The following is a 22,287-nucleotide window of genomic DNA, read 5'->3' as shown; positions in this document are numbered from 1 at the left end:
GGGGTGGAGACGGCGAAGGCGGGTCAAGTCCAGGGACAGTGACTGCGGGGTGGGGGCAATTACCCGGGCCAGGGCGGCCGGGGGGGGTAAGGCGGAGATCTCGGCCTGGGGGTGTTGGCGCCTGGAAGCGGGGTGCGGATACGGGGGAGGGGGCGCGGGGGCCGCGGGCGGGGGCGCGGGCGGGGGCCGGGGGTCACTGGCGCTAGACGCGGAGCGCGCCCTCTGCGTCTCCCTGGCAACCAGCCTGGGCCCCGCCCCGTCTCCCGGTCGCGTCGGGAGGAAATGGGCGTGCGCGCGGCGTGCGCTTCCGGCACGAAGGGGGCGGAGCGAGTGCGAACTGGCGGCGAGGAGGACCAATCGTGGAAGACGGCTGGGGACGAGCCAATTGGCAGGGCCGCTGGGCGCGGGCAGGGGCGGAGCCCGGGGCGGGGGCTGGCGAGGCGGAGCCAATCGCGGCGACCCGCGGGGCCGGGGGCGGGGCAGGGGGCGGGGCCGGGGCGGGCCGGGGCGGCAGGGACGGCGGAGGCGACGGCGGCCTGTTCCGGCGGGGTGTGGGGTCGGGGTCCGGGGCTGCGGCCGGCCTGGCCATGCTGCAGCTGCGGGACTCGGTGGACTCGGCGGGCACGAGCCCCACGGCAGTGCTGGCGGCCGGCGAGGAGGTCGGCGCGGGCGGCGCGGGCGGGGGCGCGGGCGGGGGCGCGGGCGCGGGCGGGGGCGGGGGGCGGCCGGGCGCGGGCTCGCCGCTGCGCCAGACGCTGTGGCCGCTCAGCATCCACGACCCCACGCGCCGCGCCCGCGTCAAGGAGTACTTCGTGTTCCGGGTGAGGCGGGGGGCGCGGGTCCCGGGGGGGCGGGGGGCGGGGGGCGGGACGGACGCTGAGCCCCGCCCCGCCCCGCCCCGCCCCGCCCGCGCAGCCCGGCACCATCGAGCAGGCGGTGGAGGAGATCGGCGTGGTGGTGCGGCCGGTGGAGGACGGCGACATCCAGGGCGTGTGGCTGCTGACCGAGTGAGCGGGGCCGCCGGGGCGGGGCGGGGCGGGGCGGGGCGGGGCCGGGCCGCCGGGGGCGGGGGCTGACGCGGCCGGGCCCGCAGGGTGGACCACTGGAACAACGAGAAGGAGCGGCTGGTGCTCATCACCGACCAGGCGCTGCTCATCTGCAAGTACGACTTCATCAGCCTGCAGTGCCAGCAGGTGGTCCGCATAGCCCTCAGCGCGGTGGACACCATCTCCTGCGGGGAGTTCCAGTTTCCCCCCAAGTCGCTCAACAAGTAAGTGTGTTCAGCAGGGAGCCGGCGTCGGGGTCGGTAGTCAGTGCTGGCAGCCCCCACGCGGCCGACGCCCAGCGTCAGCGAGGAGGTGCCCCAGGAGGAATCCTGGCTCGAGAGAGGCTCTCAGGCTCGTAGCAGACGGAGCTTGAGGCCCTGGAGGCAGGCCTGACTTGGCATCTTAGGATGGGGCTAACTCAGCATTTTATCCCCGGCCAGGAGAGGGTGACACCGTGACCTCACACTCTGCTCTAGTCGAAGTTTAACAGAAGAAAGGTAGCCTGTCCTTTTCTGTTTACAGATGTCCCTGGAAGTAAAATCCGAGCGTTTAACAGGCAGCTTGGGGAAGGGAGTGTCGTGAAACACGGGAGCCTAGACTTTAGTCTGGTCGGGTGACTTCGGACGGCCAGGCAGAGTTTGGCTGCAGGGGTCTGCTTGGGTCGGGAAGCTGTGCTGAGCTGGGTGCCAGCTAGCCTCCAGGCCTTCTGGACGGGGGACCTGAAGTGACAAACGTGTCGATTGTGTCCCAGTCCACCTACATGGTCTTCCCTGCCCCCTAAGCTGTGCTGTGTAAAGGTGGACTTGACCAGCACAGCACGGCGGTGAAGCAGCATCCCCGGGTCCCACACCTGCCCACACCTGCCTGGGCTGCCCAGCGCTCTGTGGCCTGCTGCTGCGTGAAGTCTTTGTCTCTTCTCCATAGGCGAGAAGGTTTTGGGATTCGCATTCAGTGGGACAAGCAGAGCCGCCCTTCGTTCATAAACAGGTGGAACCCCTGGTCCACCAACGTGCCCTATGCCACGTTCATAGAGCACCCGATGGCCGGTGCGGATGAGAAGACGGCCTCTCTGTGCCAAGTAAGACCGTCGGAGCGGTGCTGCCCAGCTGTGACGGTGACATCCTAGGCCAGGCCTGCCTGCCACGGTTCCCGCTTGTGGCTGTGCACCATTTGAACTGTTCTGCTAAAACCGAGGAAGCAAATGTTTTAAGTTTCTTTTAAAAGTCTTAGTTATCTTGTGTTTAAGTAGCCTCACGTGGCTGGTGGTTCCTGGTCAACGTAGCTCTATAATGTGGTCCCTGGTGGCCATGATGGCCTTGGAGAAGGACACAGAAGGACTCTGGCCAGCAGTCTGCTGAGCCGGAGAGGACAGTGACATGGGTGGGCCCCGCCTGCCAGCCGTGCCCTTCGACCTGCTTAGGTGGCCTAGCAGGTGGTGGGCAGGATGAAGTCGTCCCCCTGACAGAGCAGCTCAGACCTGCGGAGGGCAAGGCTCTGCGAGGCCTGTCGCCTGTCCCCGTGAGCCAAGGGATAGCCAGCATGTGGCTGGAGAGGCGTCTCTCCCGGGGACAGTGGGCAAGGCTGACACAGAAATGGGTGGGTTTTTTTTCTGGTGTCGATGACTGATTGGCAACCTGTTTTCTCTTTCTTTAAGTTGGAAAGCTTCAAAGCTATGTTAATCCAAGCTGTCAAGAAAGCCCAGAAAGAGAGTCCCTTGCCAGGACAAGCCAACGGTGTACTGGTTTTGGAGCGTCCTCTCCTCATCGAGACCTACGTGGGATTAATGTCCTTCATTAACAACGAGGCTAAATTGGGTTATTCCATGACCAGAGGCAAAATAGGCTTCTAGCTGCCCCCCACGGGTGTACCTGGGGGCTTGGGCAGCAGACCTGAAGCTGGCTCCAAGGCCCCTGCAGGGTCGGGGATGTTAACCCTTAGGGAGCACAGTGCGAGTAGAATAGTCAAATGGATTCTATACTTTAGCTGAATCTTGAACATTGGGTAATAGGAGCCACAAAGAGCAAAGTGAGTCTAGCCGTCCCCGTCTTGGCCAGTATTCCATCTTCTAGAGTTTATTTCCATGTCTTTCCTGGAGCGTCTCTGTGTGGCTTCTCGTGGCCCTTCCCCCAGCCCTCTAGCATGTTAATAAATATGTGCTCCCACCGGAACCTCCCTGCTAGCACTTCCAACTGTGCAGATGCTTATACCCGGCGGAAGCCTTGAGACCCCGGTGCCTATAGTTGCAAATACCTTTCTACTTGGTGTCAAATTTTATATTTTGAAATGTAATCCATTTTTTAAAGCTTACTGCAAAACAAGCCAGCAGGCTAGTGAACTAAACCAGTCTGCTTGTTGGCTCCTTAGTGAATAGTAGCTTTGTGTAAATATGTTTGACCTAAAGTCCTACTTTTCCTAAAATTATCGTGTTCATACCTATGGCATCTTTCCCGGGCCCAGAAGTTCGCAGGAAGTCGTGTGTAGACAATTCATTGATATGAGAGTTACCTTGATAGTTCTTTGCAAACAATTTGACACCCATGCCTGTTCTAGGTTTGGGTTGCCATAGTCACATTTAAAATGGGGATTGCTCAGTTTGCTTTTTAAGGAAGGAACCTTGTCAGATTCTTGTCTCTCATGCTGCTGACACTCGGCTGGGTCCCCACCGCGCCCATGCAGACCCGAGGCCGCCTGCCTTGCCCTGAACACGCCCGAGCTGTGGCATCCCGCAGAGCATGTCCGTGGGAACTGCAGCATGCTGCTCGTGCTCCCACCTGTCCTCGGCTTGCTGGCTTGACTGGGAGCGCTTGTTATCAACTGAAGTGCTGGCTCACTGGTTTCCTCCTCCTTATTTACAACTCTGGTGTAGCGTTGGTCGGCATGGATGTGATCCAAATGCAGCAGCCTGCTCAAATTGGAAGGCTGCCTCCACACCACCTGGGTCTTGAGCATTTGCTTTTGGTCTCATAGTAAAGACATTTACAGTTGAACGGATGTCGCTCCTTCCTTGAAGCGGTTAGCTTTGTAAAGCTCCCAATTTGCTGTGCTTGTTCTGGATCCTTGGGGGTCCTGTCCTGGTACAGCTCTCTCATGGGGAAACCCAGACAGTGGTGTGCAAGCTAGCCCGTAGCCAGGATGGTGAACCCAGGTTTGGAATCCTACTTCCTCCACTTCCTCAATCCCAGCTGCCGTCAGAAGCACCCGAAGGTAGAGGTGAATGGGATTTCCCTGGACAGAAGGCCAGGGTGGACTCCCTGCAGAGCTGACCTTGACCCAGTGGCCCCGCGGTGGGGCACCACCCTCTCAGCACTCAGGGCTCCCGTCCCTGCACTCCAGAACATGCCCCAACACCCTATGTGAAACCCAAGCCTGTTCTCCAGAAAACTCCAGGGATGGGGAGTGGAGGCTCCAGAGCAGGACAGGATGTTATCTGAGGGACAAACAGCTGCTGGGGGGCAGTTATTTCCTGTGAGTGATCCCAGACCTGAAACCAGAAATCCTTTCCACAACCCAAACCTCTCACCAACACAAGCATCAGCCATTTTGTGAATTACCAAATATTTATTTTAAATAAAAATTCATTTCATACCATACATATTTACAAAAATGCTATAGAAAAATAAAAGCGAGTCCTTTCATCTGGGCCACTAGCTGCAGCAGCTCCCCAGAGAAATCTGGTCCCGACTCTGCAGCTGGCAGGTGCCGGGGGGTGTTTCCCTCTGTTCACACCCAGGTCTGGATACGTATGGGTCCTACGTGTGGTCACCTGGCCGTCCGAAGGTGGTGCCAACCCTCTCCTCAGTCTCCAGGAAACACAGACAGAAGTGATCCTTACTGAGGAGGGCCAATGAGTCTCCGTTTAAATGCCAGCACAGAGAAAGCACCTGAAAGTCACCTAGAGAGACAGGTGGCCAGAGGGTTAAAGAGTGAGCACAGTCCCAAATCCTGTGGGCAGAGAACAGGCCTGGAGAGCCCCAGCTATAGCCCCAGATGCCCATTCAGGGGGGTCTCCTACACCCAGAAAAGCTGAGCACCTCAGGGCCCTTGCCAGATGTGCATACTGGGGTCTGGCCGTGAGGTTTACCCAAAGATCCTGAGCGAGGCTCTCACGTGAGCCACAGTGTCCAGGTCTGCAGAAATGTGCCAGTGTGCTAGGGCTCTGCCTACGGCGGGCCGAGAATACCGTGCTCACCTTCCCCGGGCACCTGCACTGACACGCAGCCCGCCGGCGACCACAGGTACACCCTGCTGCCTCCCGTGCAGATGGCCAGCCGGGGCTGCTGCGGGTCCCATTGGAAGGCACGCACTGGGGATAGCTGCTCCAGGACCACGAAGAGTTTCAGCTTTTGTATGTCCCAGATCCACACGGCGTTCGGGATGCTGTCTGAGGGAGGGTGGGGAGACAGGGCAGGTCCTGGGTTCCTCACCACCCCCTGCCTGCTTCAGCATCCACACTGGAGAGGACACTACGGGCAGGCCAAGGGACCCAGGGGCACAGCTGCCACTCCGGCATCTGTACAGGCTGGACCCCCCACCCCAGTTCACAGGCCACAAGGGCACATTGGATGGTTGTTCTTAAAGCCCTTAAAAACGTAAACCCCCTTCCTGTATAAACCAAACCAGCAGCCATAGTGGTGCCCAGGCCCTGTTCTCTACTGAACAAAAGAGCCCAGCGGCAGGGGACACTGACGCACAGCGGTCAACCTGCTGCTGCTCTGCAGACAAGGCCTGGTCTCCAGAAGCTTCTGTGGGCACAATGTCCCAGTACAAGACGGGAGGACACAACATCCTGGGAAGCCTGTTACCAGGGTCTCTTCCCATACAGTCTGAACACCTGGGCACTGGAGGAAACAGGACAGGATGCGGGGCCGCAGCCACTGACCATTTTTTGTCGCCAAGAAGTAGTTGTCTGGACTGAAGGCCAGTGCTCCCACTCCAATTTTCGGGTTTGCTCGGTCAGCAACCGGCTTCAAAGTCTGTAAGGAAACTGGCACCGAGGCGATCTCATCTAGAACGTGGAGAGGGGACACTGCAATCTCCACCTCAGGGCAGCACTTGCACCGCTTGACCCATGTGGGCTGCTGCCTGCCCCAATGGGGAAAGCTGACGTCACGTTAACATGTGGGGTGGGGGCTTAACAGGATTGGGTCCCGCGCTGGGAGCTGTGTCACCTGTCGGTGTCCCCAACGCACCACCACGGGGTCTACATCGTGGAGAGGCTGCGCACATGAGGGAGGGGTGTGTGGGAAACCATGCCTTCCCCTCAATTTTGGTGTAAACCTAAACTGCTCTACAAAATAGTCTTAAATACCACACATCATAAAACCAGCAGCAGAAGGTTGTAAGATGATGATGAAGTAGGCAGGTGTGCCTCCCCCTTCGGGGTGCTTACTGGGCCTGGGGGAGTGGGGTACGGCCTGGCCCAGGGGCCGCTCCAACATCTCCTCCATCCTAAAGTTCTGCCCGCTGTACCGATGTGGGAACCAAGGCACAGGCGCCCTGCCCAGGCCCCACACCCAGCTCTGCAGCTCCAGGGCCCCCGTTACTAACGGCTCCTCCTCTTCCTGGCTCATCCAAGGGTTTTACCATCCATTAAAGAAATTGCCCTCAGAGGACCAGCTGTCAAAAATGAGATTTCCAGTGCTTAGATGCAATCAACAAAACATTTCCCCAGGTCTACTGATTCATGGGTTGGAGGGATGCTGGCTGGAGCTACTACAGGAAAAGCAAAATGTACCTTAAAAATAGAATGTCTAGGGACACCTGGATGGCTCAGCGGTTTAGCACCTGCCTGTGGCCCAGGGCACGATCCTGGAGTCCTGGGATCGAGTCCCACATCGGGCTCCCTGCATGGAGCCTGCCTCTCTCTCTCTGTGTTTCTCATGAATAAATAAATAAAATTAAAAAAAAAAAAATAGAATGTCTTGGGGCACCTGGGTGGCTCAGTGGGTGAAGCATCTGCCTTCAGTTCAGATCATGTTCCAGGGTCCTGAGATCGAGTCCCACATCTGGCTCCCTGCTCAGCAGGGAATCTGCTTCTCCCTCCCCCTCTGCCCCCCAACTTGTGCATGACTACGTGTACTTTCTCAAATATATAAACTCTAAAAAAAAGAAAGGTCTGAATTCCACCTGAACAAATGGCAGTCTCTCATAAAAAAAAAAAAAAGGAGAAAAAGTGAACCCCCCGCCTGCTGCTCACATTTGCTCTCGGTGGTGGAGGATGGGCCAGGCGCTGCTCTGGGTGGGGGGAAGGCAAGGCGGCCCAGGGCCAGCCGTGGATTCTTCTCAGCTTCCTTATACACAACCTGGAACACAGGACAGTCCTGCCACCACCCCGCTCAGGACGGGCGGGAGCAGATGTGATGACGGCACCACAAGGCATGCCAACCCTGGTGACAGGACAGACGGGGCCCAGCAGCACCCACTCCCTTGTGGGGGTTCTCAGCACCCTCAGTGGCTGCCGACTGCAGGTTTATACACAACTAACAGACACAGGCCGAGGGAACGAGGGGCATCTGTGACTGGCAGCCTGACGGGCCTGTGCCGGAGGAAGTGAAGGAGCCCCCCGCCTGCCCTACAGCATTAGAGCGCGCTCGGGCTGCGGGCTAAATGGCTGGCCTGCTCGGTCTTGGCCTCCCAAGACCATTGATTGGCTCGTCTGTACCTCCCTGGCCTCAGGACCTCTGCCTGAGCCTGACATCCCCAGGTATCCCTCCTTCCCTTCCCTTCCCTTCCCTTCCCTTCGACACTGGTACCTGTAGCCCTGCCCCTGCCGACCCTCCTTCCATCTTTACTCATGTTTCTCATCTGTGGTCAAGCTCCCCAAGGCTGAGGTCAGTCTGTGCCCTGCTGAATGGATACACATCCCTGCCTTAGGACCTTTGCACTTCCTGTTCCTGCTGCCTGAACCGCTCCTCCCTCAGATCCTGTATCACTTCCTCCCGGTGTCCGACCCTGTAACCCCTTAGCAGGCTGCCTGTCCCTGCCTGCCCCAGGGACACCCATCTCCACTTCTCTAGCCTGGTCCCCCAGCTCCAGATGCTCAGTGCTTGCAAGTGGGAGGTACTGGGGGTAGTGGGGGAGAACAGGGCAAGGACACCATTCCAGTCCTTTGTGAATGTGGACAGGAAGACAGGGAGAGCACTGGTGGCATCTGATGCATGAACTGCGGTAATGACAGAAGTTTCTGGTGATGAAAGTACCTACATCACAATCAACAACGTGATGTAAAGAGCAGTATTCTTCTGCCTCCCTTCCCCAAATACTGCTCAAAAGGAAACATGCATTCCAGACTTACTATTTTGGGATTATTGACGGTTGCTGGATGCCCAAACTCTGTGATCATTTTCCAAGTCACGTGATTAAGAATGCGCACCTGAGGGGGGAAGGGGAGCATGAGGGCCTGGCCTGAGCTGTGCCCCAGGTGTCATGGAGGGCACCACCCTGTCCTTACCTTCCCGTCATAGCTTCCAACCGCTAGGAATTGACTGCTGGGGCTCCAGGCCACTGACTTGACACCCAGGGACCACTCGTAGGCACAGTACGCAGACAGGAGCCGGCCATCCAAGGAGTAAAGCAGGACCTTGTACTGCAGGAGAAACTGTGGTTGGTGAGACGCACACCGGCCCCACATGGGAAGCATATAGGTGCCTTGCGGGTGGGGGGGCCCTCGGAGAGCAAGCGGGAAGTGGGGAGGACAGTGCCGCAGGACAGGCCCTCCCACAGGGGTGACCTATGGACCTTGGCCACAAACGGAAGGACTTTCTGGTCAAAGGGCTGCTGCTCAGCATCAGAGCCCAGGAAACTAACCGAGCCGCCACATTTGAAAAGCATCCGGTAAACACAGGTGGATGCGCTTAACACACCAGAGGCCTACCTGGCTACTTTGCATACCTCCAGACAGGTGTCCCACACTGCCAGCACACAGCCGTTGGGGGCCCACTCAATCCCTGCGAGGTCCTGGGTCTCCGTATCGAAGTGCTTCCGAAGGCAAGAGAGAGAAACAAATTCAACTGGAAAGTGTTTTCCTTAAACAGATTCACAATTTATGATTGATATTTTTAATACATTAGTTATATATTTACTTATATAGAAATGGGCAAAAATATTACAGCTCTGTCCCTCTGCCATTAAAATCCTGCCTGAACACTGAAGAGGTCCCAGGCTGGCCGCCAGTGGCTGGAACCTCCCCAGCAGGACAGAGCCCAGTAAGGCCCAGCACCACTGGCCACACGTGCCCCTCTCTCTTCCCCCCTCTGCCTGGCTCAGCCTCACCCCTGTAAGGCCAACTCAGGCAAGATCCTGCCAGGACAACCCATGCTTGGTTGGGGAGGCCTCCTCGGTGCTCTGAGGGAACGGGCATTCCCATTCTGGAGGCTTCTCTGCCTCCAACCTCCTGTAGATAGAAGCCTGGCCAGGGCAGGGCTCTGTGCCCTGGGCTCTGAGGCACCCTGGCATCTTGCCCAGAGCAGGCCCTCCTCCTCCTCCTCATACAGTGGTATGGTATGACCCCAGGAAAGTGGCTCACGATGATGCCTGTCACCTCCTCTGCATGCCAGGTGGCCTGCAAAGCTGCACACAGCCCCTGCATTCTGGCGCGAGGACAGCTTGGTGCTGCATGCTCTCCTGACAGTGTCCTGAAGCAGCTGGGAACCCATGTTGGCCACCCCACTTGCAGGATCAAGCGCCTCCTACCCGCAGGAGCTGCCAGTCGCTGCAGACAAAGACGCTCACATGATCCTTGCAGTCGCGCCGCTCTGCCAGCGCCATGTAGCGGCCATCCCTGGTGAAGGTGATCCCTGTGAGAGAAGGGCCTGCTGTCCAGGGCCAAGGAAGGGGAATCACACTTGCAGAGGATGCGGGAAGGGATGGGTGCACGCGGCCCACAGCGGAGCCACGGAGCCATGACTGTGGTCTTGGCTCTACAGCCTGGGCTGCTCCATACATGCCCCAGGCCCCCAGCTGGCGAGATGTGTGCAGGAAAACCGAGGGCATCAGAGCCCCAAAGAGCCACAGAATGTTACTGGAAATACAGCTTTGACCTCAAATGACCCCTGACGGGTTGTCACACGCCTAGAAAGCAAAGCATAGGGAACTCCGCTGGCTTTAAGTCAGCTGGTCATTACACTTATTTTCACTTTTGAATGAAAGTACTTAGTTGGAAGAAGTAAATTTAAGGTAAGAATCTGGAAATAAACTTTGGGAGAAAACGCTCAGCTATATTTTCCAGACCTGTTTGGGCTCAAAAAGCCCCAGGTCACAGCTCACACTTCGTGAGCCAGAAGAACACACAAGATACCTGTTGTTTCCACTCAAGAAATGTGTATGCTGTCTGGAGAGACACTCATACTCAAGTTATAAAGATAAAAAATGAATGTGCGATCACATTTCATTCAAATTCAAGTCGCAAACTTAATGACAACAGAAAAAATGGAAGAAATATTCAAATTACGTAAGGCTTCCTTCTGCTTATTCAATGACAGACACGTGACTGCACATTCAGGGTTGGGTGTCCACTGGGGCCTGGCAGCCCCCCGGAGTCACACAGTGTTGGGCCCAGTGTGTGGCACCTCCCCCAGGCTCAGAAAGCACCGGGCTGGTGACAGGAGGCCTAGTGGCCTGAAGTTCAGATTGGGGAGGGGAGGGGGGCGCGGAGGTCTCAGGAGAGGCGTGAACGGTGGGGCCTGGCCCCAGTCCTACGACATGGGGATGGGGACCACACATATAGCCTGCTTCTTTGAGGCCCTTAGACCCACTGAGATTTTGCCTCATCCTCTAGAGACACACGTGGGAATCACAGAGAAGCATCAGCAGGCATGGGTGCAGAGAGACAAGCCAGTGTTGTGCTGAGACGCTGCCCATAAACCCTCAGGGATGGAACAGGGCACCCCCTCCCTGAATCTCTGAACCCAAACTACAGAGACATGGCTTTCAGATCAGCTTCGGCCGACTCACCCTGCTGACAGGCCTTAGGATATTTGATGTAGGACACAGATTTTGTGCACAAGGACCAGACAGTTATCCGCAGCTGTTGAGAGAAAGGGGAAAGAACACAGTGAAGATGCAGCAGGTTCCGAAAGACTGCCTGAGGTCACCAGCATGTCACCAGTGGCCCGAGTGCGCGGTTTACTGCAGAATCAAAAGCAGTAGTAGCTCCAGGGCTGTTTTCTTCTGACAGTTTACTGTGGCTAAATCTCATGTTCTTGGTATTTGCTTTTCATTTTGTGACCATTATGTGAGCGACACAAGGTCAAACATAAGGGCATTTTAGTTTGGAATTTCAAAGTAACAGTTTTCCTTTTGTAACAGACCTGCAGAAGCAGTGTAGTCCAGGAAACATGTTCACGTGGGAATGCTATCCAGGACTATGGGTGTCCCCAGGACTGAGTGAGGTTGCCTGGTTCCCCCTGTGCCTCAGCAGACTTATGAGCAGGAGGTGGCAGGACAGGACCGCCTGCACGGTGGCTGTGCCACATGGGGCTTCTGGGGTGACCACTGTGTGGCATCAGCCGCCTGACCTCTCCTGTCCCCGAGTGCCTGGCGGGGTGGACACGGACACGTGTCCCCAGAAAAAGACCTCAGAGGGGACGTAGGCCTCTGTGTCACAACATTCAAGTGTTCAAACACTAGTCTATACTTGCATCTAATACTGAGCTTCTATAACCCTCTAGATCCTTTCATAGTTGAAAAGTGAATAGAATAGCCACAATTTATTTACCCCAATTCCTAGTTTTGTTTCTGAGAACTGTCTCCATGCCATTGCCATTGGCCAACACGGAAGTTCACTACCTGGAGCGTCCAGCAGCTGACTCTGAACACAGACAAAGCTGGAAAGTTCACATGGGCTTGGGCACAGTAAGCAGGGAACGTGCTATATGCACAAAGCCAGGCTAACAGATCAATAGAACAAGAGTCCAGACACAGACCTGCACACATGACAACTGCTGACAGAAGTGCAACTGGGGAAGACAAAGATTCAAAATAGGTCCTGCATCTAAACGTAGGCATCAAACCATGACACTCCTAGAAGAAAACAGAGTAAACTCTTTTTTGATCTTGGGTTGGGGGGGATTTCTTTAGATGCTAAACGCAGAAAACATAAAAGAAAAAAGATGGATGTTAGATTCCATCAAAATGAAACACTTCTGCTCTTTTAAAGAAGCTTAAGGAAACGAGAAAGCAAGCCATGGAGCAGAAGAAAACACCTGCCAAACACCACCTAACAGAGGACCTGCGTCCAGGGAGTATCACCAGAAGCTTCACAACTGAATGACATGACAAACAACCTGATAAAGATTCAAGAGAGGATATGGACAAGTCATACAAAAACAAGTGCGTGAAGGATGTTTAACGTCATCAGTCATAAGGAAAACACAAAACTGCAAGGAGACACGACACAGCAGAGACCAACAACAGAAACCTGGAATGACAAGTGTTAATGAGAACGCAGAACACCTGAGCTCTCACCTGGGCGAGCAGGCACAGGCAAGGGTGGCAGGCATGGGAGAGAACCATTGGCAGCTTCCTAAAACAGTCCATGGGCACCTCCAGGTATCCCACCCCCAAGGCAGCCCTCCTGGCACTCTACCCAGGCATCCCACCCCTGGTATCTCCCCAAGAGTGAGGACGTGAGGACGTGTGCACAGACTCCTATGTGCATGTTCACTGCACTGTGTCCATCACAGCACACATGGGGAACAGCCCAACTGCGCGTGGATAGGTGGACAGAAAGCAAATGCCCATCCCTGTGCAGTGTGATGGCACCCAGCTACCAGGAGCCGCTGCTAAGGCCCCGGATGACAGTGGTGCTGAGTGACAGAAGCCTGCAGGCTATGTGGTCCTGGGGCCAGCCTCAGGGTGGACAGGGTCACTGCTCTCGCTGAGTGGGATTGCTTACCAGCCCTTACCTGGCTTTGTGGAGGTGTAAGAAAGTTTGTCAGTTTATTTTTGTTGAGGCGGCTGTAGTCTGTTTACAATGCAGACCCCAAGACTCACAGACATGGAAACGTGGGACATAACAGGAGTGAAACACCACGAGCACCCGAACCAGGAGGCCATGCTACACCAACAGCCAATAAGGCAGGTTGTGAGGCAAACAGGTCCATGAGGAATGAAGAACGGTGATTTACATAAAGGTTCAATTCACCATGATGATACAACAGTTCGTAACAGCCTCGAGTATGTGAGAAACACCTGAGAGAACGAGGGCAACGAAGAGGCTAGACCCATCAGACAATGACGTGCTATAAACCCGTGACTTAAACAGTGTGCAACTGGCACATCGATGGAGCGAGAGCAGGATGAAGTCAAGTGTTTGGGGCACCTGGGTAGTGCAGCTGGTTATGTGTCTGACTCTTGGTTTCAGCTCAGGTCATCATGACATCAGGGTCGTGGGATCAAGCCCTGTGTGGGCTCTGTGCTCAGAAGGGAGTCTGCTCGGGGTTCTCTCCCCCTTGCCCTCCCTTCTCTTGCACTTACTTTCTTTCTCTCTCAAACAAATAACATCTATAAAAAAAGAACTTCAAAAAAATCAGACATGTTCTGTAAATATAAAGAAATTCAGTTCTTGAAAATGTTATTGGGAAAAAGATAAAAATTGATCCCCACCTCACACCACACATTGTTATGGACTCCACATGACCCTGAACCATATATTTACATGAAGTGTGAGAATGTGTAGGCATGTAAAACAAGATATGAAAGCATTCGACCTCACTAACAGGGAAATGATTATTAAAACCAAAATGCAATAGCACTATAGCTCTACTGGATTGGCAATCATTTTAAATCCTGATACAGGGATGCCTGGGTGGCTCTGTGGCTGAGCGTCTGCTTTTGGCTCAGGTCATGATCCCGGAGTCCTGGGATCAAGTCCCATATCAGGCTCCCTGCAGGGAGCCTGCTTCTTCCTCTGTCTGCGTGTCTCCCTCTCTGTGTCTCTCATGAATAAATAAAATATTTTTAAAAAAGTAGTAAACGAGATCCCTGGGTGGCTCAGAGGTTTAGCCCCTGCCTTTGGCCCAGGATGTGGTCCTGGAGTCCTGGGATTGAGTCCCACATCGAGCTCCCTGCATGGGACCTGCTTCTCCCTCTGCCTGTGTCTCTGCCTCTCTCTCTCTGTGTCTCTCTCATGAAAAAAATAAATAAAAAAAAGCAATAAACAAATAAATCCTGATACAAATGCTCTGGAAAATTGAATGCAATTTACTCTAACCAGGCAACCTCCAAGGTTACACCCAAGACAGGGCATCTCAACACAGGTCATGTACAATAGACTCTGGAGAATGTGGATCCCAATACCTCAAATGCCCAGCAACAGCAGAGGCACATGATTTCTCCTAGGAGGGATGGAAGAACCAGCCACACCGTCCACATGGATGAACGGACAACCATGGAGGGGGAACAGACACAGAATACAGAGGATGAATTCATGTAAGTAAACTTTAAATAAAATAAATGCAAACCAAACAGTAGTGTGTACACAAGCTGAAGAAAGGCAAGACGTGATGAGCACAGGGTCAGAGGGTCGCTGGGAGGCTCTGTTCTCGGGCACCAGGGGAAGCACACACATAGGCCTTCCTTTCTCATACCCCCAGAATCTCATCCAGAAGGTGCACGATTTCTCTGTCATATTGATGTAAGGGAGGCAGAGGGCCCGTGGCATATGCCCATCTGGAGACTGGATCCTGGCCCCAACAATTCTGATCATGAGGACTGTCAGGCGAGGCTTTATACATAGCTAAAATCACCGCATCTGGAAACCGAGTTTTAACATCTTTAAAAGGCCAATGTGTAGACCACAGGGAAACTGAGTGCCCTTTGCTGCTCACTCTCCAAGAGCTTCTATCAGCAGATGTCAGATTAAAGCAGGATTTCAAACTGAAGCAGAAGCCGTGTGGAGCCACACAGCCATCTGGAGCAGCCATCCCAGCCAGGCTGGGTACAAACCTTATCCCAAATGATGCCAACAAGAGAAAGACCCGGAAAGACTGGGTGATACCCCACAGGGTCACTCCGCGTCCTCATGGCTGTGAACAAATACACCCCACACCCCCTTGCCACATGCACACACTGGGCAGCTGGCAGCCCAGACCTCAGATGGCCCTCGGGGGCTTCAGACCCAAACACTGGGTTATGATGCCCCTCTAACAGCACACTGATAAAGGGATTCAGGGAACTTTCTACATTTAAAACAAACACCACTGACACCAAAGACCTTCTACCCTCATACCTTATATTTGCCAAATTCCCTGTATTTATATATTCTTGAGTCATATTTATACTCCCCGGGTTAGCTCGGATTTATTACCAGATTTCAAACACCTGTCTCCATATGTGGGGCCCCTGGGCAGTGCCAGTGGCCTGGAGGAGCACCAGGGTGGACGCTGTGGATGAAGCAGTGACCGATGGTCACAGGTCAGGCCTCGTAAGGGAAAGATGTAAACTCATTCACAGGGAAGCTCACCTTCTACTGTCAAAGTAAAGGAACCTTTTAAATCCCTAAGAATGTAATTGAAGAATTTTTTTACAAATCTGCTTTATTTTTCTTTAAAATTGGGCAGAAAGATTATCTAACGACACTGTGTGATTTTAACACCCTGATGATTTAAGACACACATCTTTCTTCAAAACTTACCCATATAACCACTACCATGTGATTTCAGGAGGAATGGATTCAAGACGTGTGCCTGTGCACTTACATGGAACTCAGTGGTATTGAGAATGTGGCGCCCGTCGGGGCTCCAGCATGAGGCCACCAGCCCGGCCGAGCCCTCGTCGATTCTGCAGTGCCATTCCGGCTGCTCCAAGGACCACACCTGTATTTGCAACACACAGAAGTGCAGAACCGCGACAGATCAGCTCACTACCCAAGCCTAAACACAGCTGGCCGTCAACTGCTCCCAGTCACAACCCAGGGAAGCTTTCCAAATCTCCCGTGAGGAGGGGCCGGTTCCTGCTGGCAGCACGGAGCCTCACTTCTGCGCAAATCTGCTATGTTGAGTTTTAAAGTTTATACCTTCACCAGCCCTAAGCGCCCCTTTAGGTTCACTTTAGATCTATAAAAAAACACCACATCTACCACTTCCCAAAACCCGTGACGCCCAAGTTGCTAGAACACTGTGAACACTTCCTGTTATGGAATTCTATTTGGTTACAGATTAAGAATATAAGTGTTTTCTCGTTTTGAAAGTACTTAAACCACGAAAAGTATTATACTTTTAAGGGAAAACTAGCTTTGAGCTACACTGCCTCTTTTTTTTTCCCAAACTATGAGGGCACAGAACATGATCACTCTGTCCAGGAAGGCTCCTGGCTCTGAGCCCTGAGGGCAGCACACCTGCACCAGCCCCCGCTTGTACATGGCACACAGGATAAACAGGGAGTCCGCCGACCACTCGATGTGCTGGATCTGGTCCAGGCATGTGTACAGCTGAAGGATCTGAAGGGTGTTCACATCGCGGACCACTAACCGGTACTGCACACAAGAAGCCTAGAAAGGGAAAAGAAAGCCCTTGATGGTCTACAATCCAAAGGAAGGGAGCCTGTGGGATATCCGCGCTCCCCTCCATCCAGGAATTCCATTTCCTTCTCTCCCTTCAGATGCAGCATCTTCTATCTGGATGACCTCATGTTCACCAACTGTATTGCCCACTCCAAACATAGGGGAAGTTCACACAAAGACACAGTTGAAACATACAAACTATGTGTTAAAATTATGTTCCAGGGTAAAGTATTCTGTTAAAACTCTCTACTCGAGTCATTTTCTACTCCTTTCCTACTTAAACCTGAAGAACTAAGGTAGGAAGCACTGTGAGTCGAGCTCTTCTGTGAACTAACCAAGTGCTCTGCTGCTTGGACCACCTACAGACAAGCCATAGGAAGTGAGGATGAGGACTCGGGGTTCTTGGTGAGGACCACTGACACGTAAGGATGCTTTTTGTAAACACTCGCTTACTTCCAAGTAACAGAACATACACTCTGGTCTCTGCCCCTGAGCCTTGGCACAGGACACTTAAAGCCCCTGAAACCTCCTGTGTAAAAGAGGCATCTTTTGTTCTAATGAGGCAACTCTAGGTGGGTTCCTGGTCCCTAGAAATACCAATAGCTATGATTAGAAACTTGAAATTTTCAGCCCCATGCCATCCTCTGGAGATGGGGAGAGGGGCTGGAAATAGAGTTCATAAATGATCATGAGGAATCTTCTGTAAAATGCCAAAAGTACAGGGATCAGAGAGCTTCCAGGCTGGTGAACACACCCACGTAAGGAAGGTGATGCAGCGCACACTCACAGGGACAGAGGCTCCTGCACTCGGGACCCTCCCAGACCTTGTCCTACGTATCTCTTCATCTGGCTGGTCACTTGTCTCTTTTATCATATGCTTTAGCACACTCACAAACACAAGCGACTGTTTCCCTGAGCTCTGTGAGCCACTCTGGAAGAGTCATCAAACCCGAGAGTGCTGTGGGAATGTGGGACTCGCAGTCCAGTGAGACAGAAGTTGTGTGTAACCTGAAGGCTTGCTACTGTGGCTGGCATGTGAGGTGGGGTGGGCACAGTCCACCTGTGGGGCTCAAGGCACACAGTGCCAGAATGGACACCCCACTAGTATCCTGGAGGTTCAAGGGCTGTGGAACACCCCGCTTCTGGCAAACGTGACCGCGAGTGTCAGCAGTGCAGTGAGTGTAGCAGCAGTGTGACAGCAAAGGAGACGTATGGGGTGAGGACCACACTTTCCTGGCATAGGAGGGAGAAGCAGAGATGCTTTCCTCACAGCCGCACTGCCTTACTCTGGATACTGACTAGCAAAATGTTCAAGAGTCAACACTGTTTTCTTGAAGACAGTTTATGGTCATACTTGTTAATAATACCCACATCTAAGCAAACAATTTGAGTTTACTCATCTGCTGACTATAGATTATACCACAGTTTAACTGATTTTTAAACGGTAACGGCTTCCTTCTGGTCCTTATCAAGATCAAACCAGATTATTGGTTTGTGGTCTATGAATAGACGTCTTACAAAGGCTTCATGAGTTGTCCTTGTCCAAAGGAGAGGGGAGGGGTGCCTGGGGGACTCAGTCGGTGAAGCATCTGTCTTCGGCTTAGGTCAGGTCATGATCCCAGGGTCCTGGTCATGATCAGCAGGGAGCCTGCTTCTCCCTCTTCCTCTGCCCCTCACCCTGCTTGTGCTCTCCCTCTCAAATAAAATCTCTTTTAAAAAAAAAGGAAAGGGGAGGGCAACTGCAGATTAGAACAAGCATGGGTCATACTGTAGCTTTGCAATCAGTTACAATGAACTCCTTATGAAATGGAACTTCTGTAAAAACACATCAAATCTGTTGCAAGGGGGCAGCCCGGGTGGCTCTGCAGTTTAGCGCCGCCTTCAGCCCAGGGCCTGATCCTGGAGACCCAGGACCAAGTCCCGCGTTGGGCTCCCTGCATGGAGCCTGCTTCTCCCTCTGCCTGTGTCTCTGCCTCTCTCTGTGTCTCTCATGAATAAATAAATAAAATCTTCAAAAAAAATCTGTTGCAAGATATTAAAAATAGCAACACAGACCTACTTTCTTCAGGATTTAGGAGAGCTTTGAAGAACAGGATTCCAGTAACATTATTATCAAGCTTCTTGCTATATTTTCACTAGAGTGTAGAAGCCCAAAGAGCAACAAAAAGAAAGTTAATATATAGTCTCTTTCTGTAATTTACTGGGATTTTTATAAAACCAATATATGGGGAGCACTTTGAAAAATACACCAAGGTTTCTGGGGTGAACTTTAAGCAGAAGACATTATGTATTTTTAAGCTGAATGCTAATTTACATGATTTAGAATAATGCCTCCATAAAGGAGTTATATTCTCAAAGAGCTAGACAAATAACAGGAATGTTAATAAGCCTCAATCTGAAAACGAATCATAAGGCATCAATAAGTTCATATAGAGAACCAAATGCCCTTTTGTAAGGCATCATTTTTTTCTTAATGGATTTCCCATGTCAATTATCCCCCCTACCGCCTCCCCCACCCAAGGTTCTAAGCATATACACTGATGATATTGGTACATTTCAAAACTTCCATTTCCTGTCCAGAGGAGCTCGGTGACTTCAGCACCATTCTCTCGCCCGGTAATGAACAGCTCAAATCCTAACAGCTCAAATAAAAGCAATGCAGACAACTCCATTTATCTGGACATAGAACACTATTATTTCAACCACTTATTTGGCACACGGTAGAGACCGGGGAAGAAGCCTGGGAAAGACAACGCAGCTGCACTACTGTACCAGGGTCCAGTCAACGGAATTATATATTTGCCTTTATGCGTCAAAATAACAACAGTGAGCTGATATGCTCCGTATCCTCAAATGTGTGGAGACAGCATTGCCATTATCTGCCTCTGACAGATGGAAACTGAGGTGCAGGGAGGCTCACACCTGCCCAAGTCCAGTTCCTGGGGGCCCCTGCTTAGAGCAGGACTTAGAGCAGGACTGCCTGAGTCCCCTGCCCCGCGTATCCACCCAGGCTCCGGATATCCACCCCAGTCCCTCTCCCCGGGTATCCACTCCGTCTCCCTGCCCCCTGCTCTGGGCACCCACCCCGGCCCCCCCCCCGCCCCGATGTCCACCCCGGCCCCCTCCCGGGTACCCACCCCAGCCCCCTGCCCCGGTGTCCACCCTGGGTACCCACCTCCGCCCCCTGCCCCGGGTACCCACCCCGGCCCCCTGCCCCAGTGTCCACCCGGGTCCCCCTCCCCGGTGTCCACCCCGGGTCCCCACCCCAGTCCCCCTCCCGGGTCCCCACCCCGGCCCCCGGCCCCAGTGTCCACCCGGGTCCCCCTCCCCGGTGTCCACCCCGGGTCCCCACCCCAGTCCCCCTCCCTGCCCCGGGCCCCGGTTGCAGGCATCCGCCAGGGACCACTCGTTGAGGCCAGTACCCGCGGCCCCCCGAGCTGCCCCTCCTCGGCCCGACGCCGCTCACCAGGTATTTGCCATCCGGGGAGAACTTGCAGAGCAGGTTGGAGAGCTTGAACACCTCGGAGAAGTTCATGGCGACCGCAGACCCCGGGGCCGCGCGCTTCTGTGCAGCTGGGACGGCCGCAACCGCTACCTCCGCGGCCGGAAGTGACGGAGAGCGGAAGCATGGCGCAGCCTATCAGGGCCCCGGGTGCCCGCGCGGCATTGTGGGGCTTGTAGTTCAGGCGGCCCCGCCCCACCGCCCTCCTTCCTGACTCGCTGTCCATTCCCGCCAGGGTTGCCAGAAAAACGCTGGGCGCGCGCTCAAATTGAATTTCAGACGAACAACGAACCATTTTTTTTTTTTTCAACGAACCATTTTTGTGGACAAATGTTTCTAAAACTTCATGGGACAAATCTATACTAAAAAAAGTACCCAATTATCTGAAATTCAAATGTAAATGGGTGTCCCGTGTGTATTTACTCTTACACGTGTACCTATATATAAACACTTAGATGTAAATATATTTACATATAAACGTGTTTCTCCATATATGTAATAGTGCATATGCACCTGTGTAAATGCGCATTCGTTTTCCCTAGATGTTTCAGCTGCATCGGGCAACCCTACCCCGCCTCCCCTGGGTACCACCTAGGTCTGGGGGAGCCAATGGGGCGCTGACTCCGCAGGCGGGCGTCGCGCTCCCTCCGGTTCCTCGCACGCGCGCCCTCTGCATTTGGACCCGCGTAGAGGAGAGGCACCGCGCGGGAGCCCGACCTAGACCGGGGTCCTCGGCACGGGGCGGCGGGCACCTGCATCAGCATCGCGCACTTCGCGCTCGCTCCCAGCGAGTGCCGTGCCCCCTCGCCTTCTGGGAACCCCTAGTCCTCTTTCCCCGAACAAGACTTCCCCCAGGTCCCGGCCAGGCCCTGCCAGCGCGTACGCAGCCTACCGGGTCTCGCGGACCCAGACAGCTGCGCTCGATCCTCCGTCTGAGAACGCAGACCCAGCCTGGCTCCCCCGCACACCTCCGTGCGCACGGTCCCGGGTCCACTCCCCAAGGACGCCCCCCAACTTCTGGAACAAAGGGGTAGGAAGTGCGCGCCCGCGTCCAGGTAGGCGGTGCCGGCCTTCTCCGCACTGGGCCAAACGGACCCGCGCATGCGATTCGCCCTCGGGTCCTGCCCCTCGAAACCAGGAGGTGAGCAGTACAGGTGTGTACAAGTGAGCCAAGTGCGCCAGGTGAGATGCGGACCTTGGCGGCCAGAAGCCGGTCTGCACCAGCCCGGTTCGCGCTCACTTCACCGGCGCCACTGACGCAGGGTCACGCGGGCCCGGGGACGGCGGTCCAGAGGCGGATAACGGGTCCCGCGAGCACCGGAAGGCAGCGCGCCGCGGGGGCCGCCGAGGGCCTCTCGTAACGCGTCGGGCGCGTCGGGTTCTCAGGCCGAGGCCCCGCCCCGCGCGGGTCCGGGAACACCCGCCTAGACGCGCTCCCAGGGCACGACCCACGTGTGGCCGCGGACACCCCCACGTACCTGCGCGAACGCAGGAAAGAAAGCGGCGCCGGGGCCTGCAGGCGGCGGCCAGGGCAGGGAGCGGGGTGCGGGTCACCAGTTACTCCCGGGGGCCGAGGGACGCAACCTCCGCCCTGGAAGAGCGCGGGCGGGGACCCGGGAGCCTCTCCCAGAGCGTCCCCGCCGATCCGCACTGCCGGGCGGGGCCTGGAGGCGGCCCCGCCCTCCCCGAGTCTCCCCCGAGCCGCCGCGGCGCAGACGGCCGCGCCCAACCCCTGGCCCTGGGGCCGCGACCCTCACCCCGGTGCCCGGCGGCGGGGCGCACACCCCGCGGACCAGGATGGCGCTTCCCCCGCTCCCCGGAGTCTGAGCGCCAGTGCGGGCGGGAGGACGGCCCGGGTGCGGGGGAAATGCGGCGTCTGCGGGAACGCGAGGCTTCGGGACGCGGAGAGCGCTGCGCCCGGCCCCCCGCCCGCCCCGCCCGCGCCGCCCGCGCCCCCAGGCTGGCGGAGGGCCGCAGCCCCATCCCCGCGGGACAGCCCCGGCGCCCAGCCCGCGTCCAGCCCGGCCGGCGGCCCAGCAGGCTCCGCGGGGGCGACGCGCGCCAAAAGGCGGCGGGAAGGAGGCGGGGCCGAGCGCGCCCAGGACCCCGACTCGAGCGCGGCCAGCTGGGGGGGCGGGGCGCCGGCGGCCACCTCTGCCCCGGCCCCGCGCCGCCGCCCGCGCTCCTCCCGCCGCGCTGAGCGCCCGCGCTGCCTTCCCGCCCGGCGGGGGCCCGAGGCG

General features: G+C 55.3%; 2 protein-coding genes across 6 annotated transcripts; one reads left to right on the top strand and one right to left on the bottom strand.

Moving 5' to 3' along the window:
* Window positions 1-494: 494 nt before the first annotated feature.
* On the top strand, window positions 495-4,033 carry TPRG1L (tumor protein p63 regulated 1 like). 2 transcript variants are annotated; one of them, XM_072819965.1, is made up of 5 exons: window positions 495-659; window positions 916-1,007; window positions 1,094-1,270; window positions 1,971-2,124; window positions 2,701-4,033. In XM_072819965.1, the coding sequence occupies exons 1-5, from the start codon at window positions 588-590 to the stop codon at window positions 2,893-2,895; spliced, it is 690 nt and encodes a 229-aa protein (XP_072676066.1). In that variant the 5' UTR covers window positions 495-587; the 3' UTR covers window positions 2,896-4,033. The 2 variants fall into 2 exon arrangements, with proteins under 2 accessions (XP_072676066.1, XP_072676065.1); XM_072819964.1 differs by having other exon boundaries at window positions 523-821.
* Window positions 4,034-4,584: 551 nt separating this feature from the next.
* Window positions 4,585-21,648, bottom strand: WRAP73 (WD repeat containing, antisense to TP73). Of its 4 annotated transcripts, none has more exons than XM_072819963.1 (12): window positions 21,526-21,648; window positions 16,381-16,533; window positions 15,743-15,859; window positions 10,998-11,070; window positions 9,738-9,859; window positions 8,937-9,023; window positions 8,497-8,631; window positions 8,341-8,418; window positions 7,243-7,348; window positions 5,926-6,051; window positions 5,236-5,427; window positions 4,585-4,938 (listed from the first exon to the last, which is right to left on the bottom strand). In XM_072819963.1, the coding sequence occupies exons 2-12, from the start codon at window positions 16,402-16,404 to the stop codon at window positions 4,796-4,798; spliced, it is 1,203 nt and encodes a 400-aa protein (XP_072676064.1). In that variant the 5' UTR covers window positions 16,405-16,533; window positions 21,526-21,648; the 3' UTR covers window positions 4,585-4,795. The 4 variants fall into 4 exon arrangements, with proteins under 4 accessions (XP_072676064.1, XP_072676060.1, XP_072676062.1 ...); XM_072819959.1 differs by lacking the exon at window positions 21,526-21,648 and adding an exon at window positions 20,012-20,169; XM_072819961.1 differs by lacking the exon at window positions 21,526-21,648 and adding an exon at window positions 20,012-20,169 and having other exon boundaries at window positions 9,738-9,856.
* Window positions 21,649-22,287: the final 639 nt, after the last annotated feature.

The sequence above is a fragment of the Canis lupus genome, chromosome 3 (assembly GCF_048164855.1).
Source record: "Canis lupus baileyi chromosome 3, mCanLup2.hap1, whole genome shotgun sequence".
Lineage (NCBI taxonomy): Eukaryota > Metazoa > Chordata > Mammalia > Carnivora > Canidae > Canis > Canis lupus.
This window is presented reverse-complemented; position numbering and strand designations above follow the sequence as displayed.

Bases quoted from the DNA above. Each gene is read 5' to 3' on its own strand.
- TPRG1L (XM_072819964.1), top strand. From the start codon at position 588: ATGCTGCAGCTGCGGGACTCGGTGGACTCGGCGGGCACGAGCCCCACG. The intron at 1,008-1,093 runs GTGAGCGGGGCC...CCGGGCCCGCAG, and splicing joins GGCGTGTGGCTGCTGACCGA to GGTGGACCACTGGAACAACG. The intron at 1,271-1,970 runs GTAAGTGTGTTC...TCTTCTCCATAG, and splicing joins CCCCCCAAGTCGCTCAACAA to GCGAGAAGGTTTTGGGATTC.
- WRAP73 (XM_072819959.1), bottom strand. From the start codon at position 20,080: ATGAACTTCTCCGAGGTGTTCAAGCTCTCCAACCTGCTCTGCAAGTTC. The intron at 9,860-10,997 runs GTGAGTCGGCCG...GGCCCTGGACAG, and splicing joins TCCTAAGGCCTGTCAGCAGG to CAGGCCCTTCTCTCACAGGG. The intron at 8,632-8,936 runs GTATGCAAAGTA...TTTCTCCTGCAG, and splicing joins TGTGGGACACCTGTCTGGAG to TACAAGGTCCTGCTTTACTC.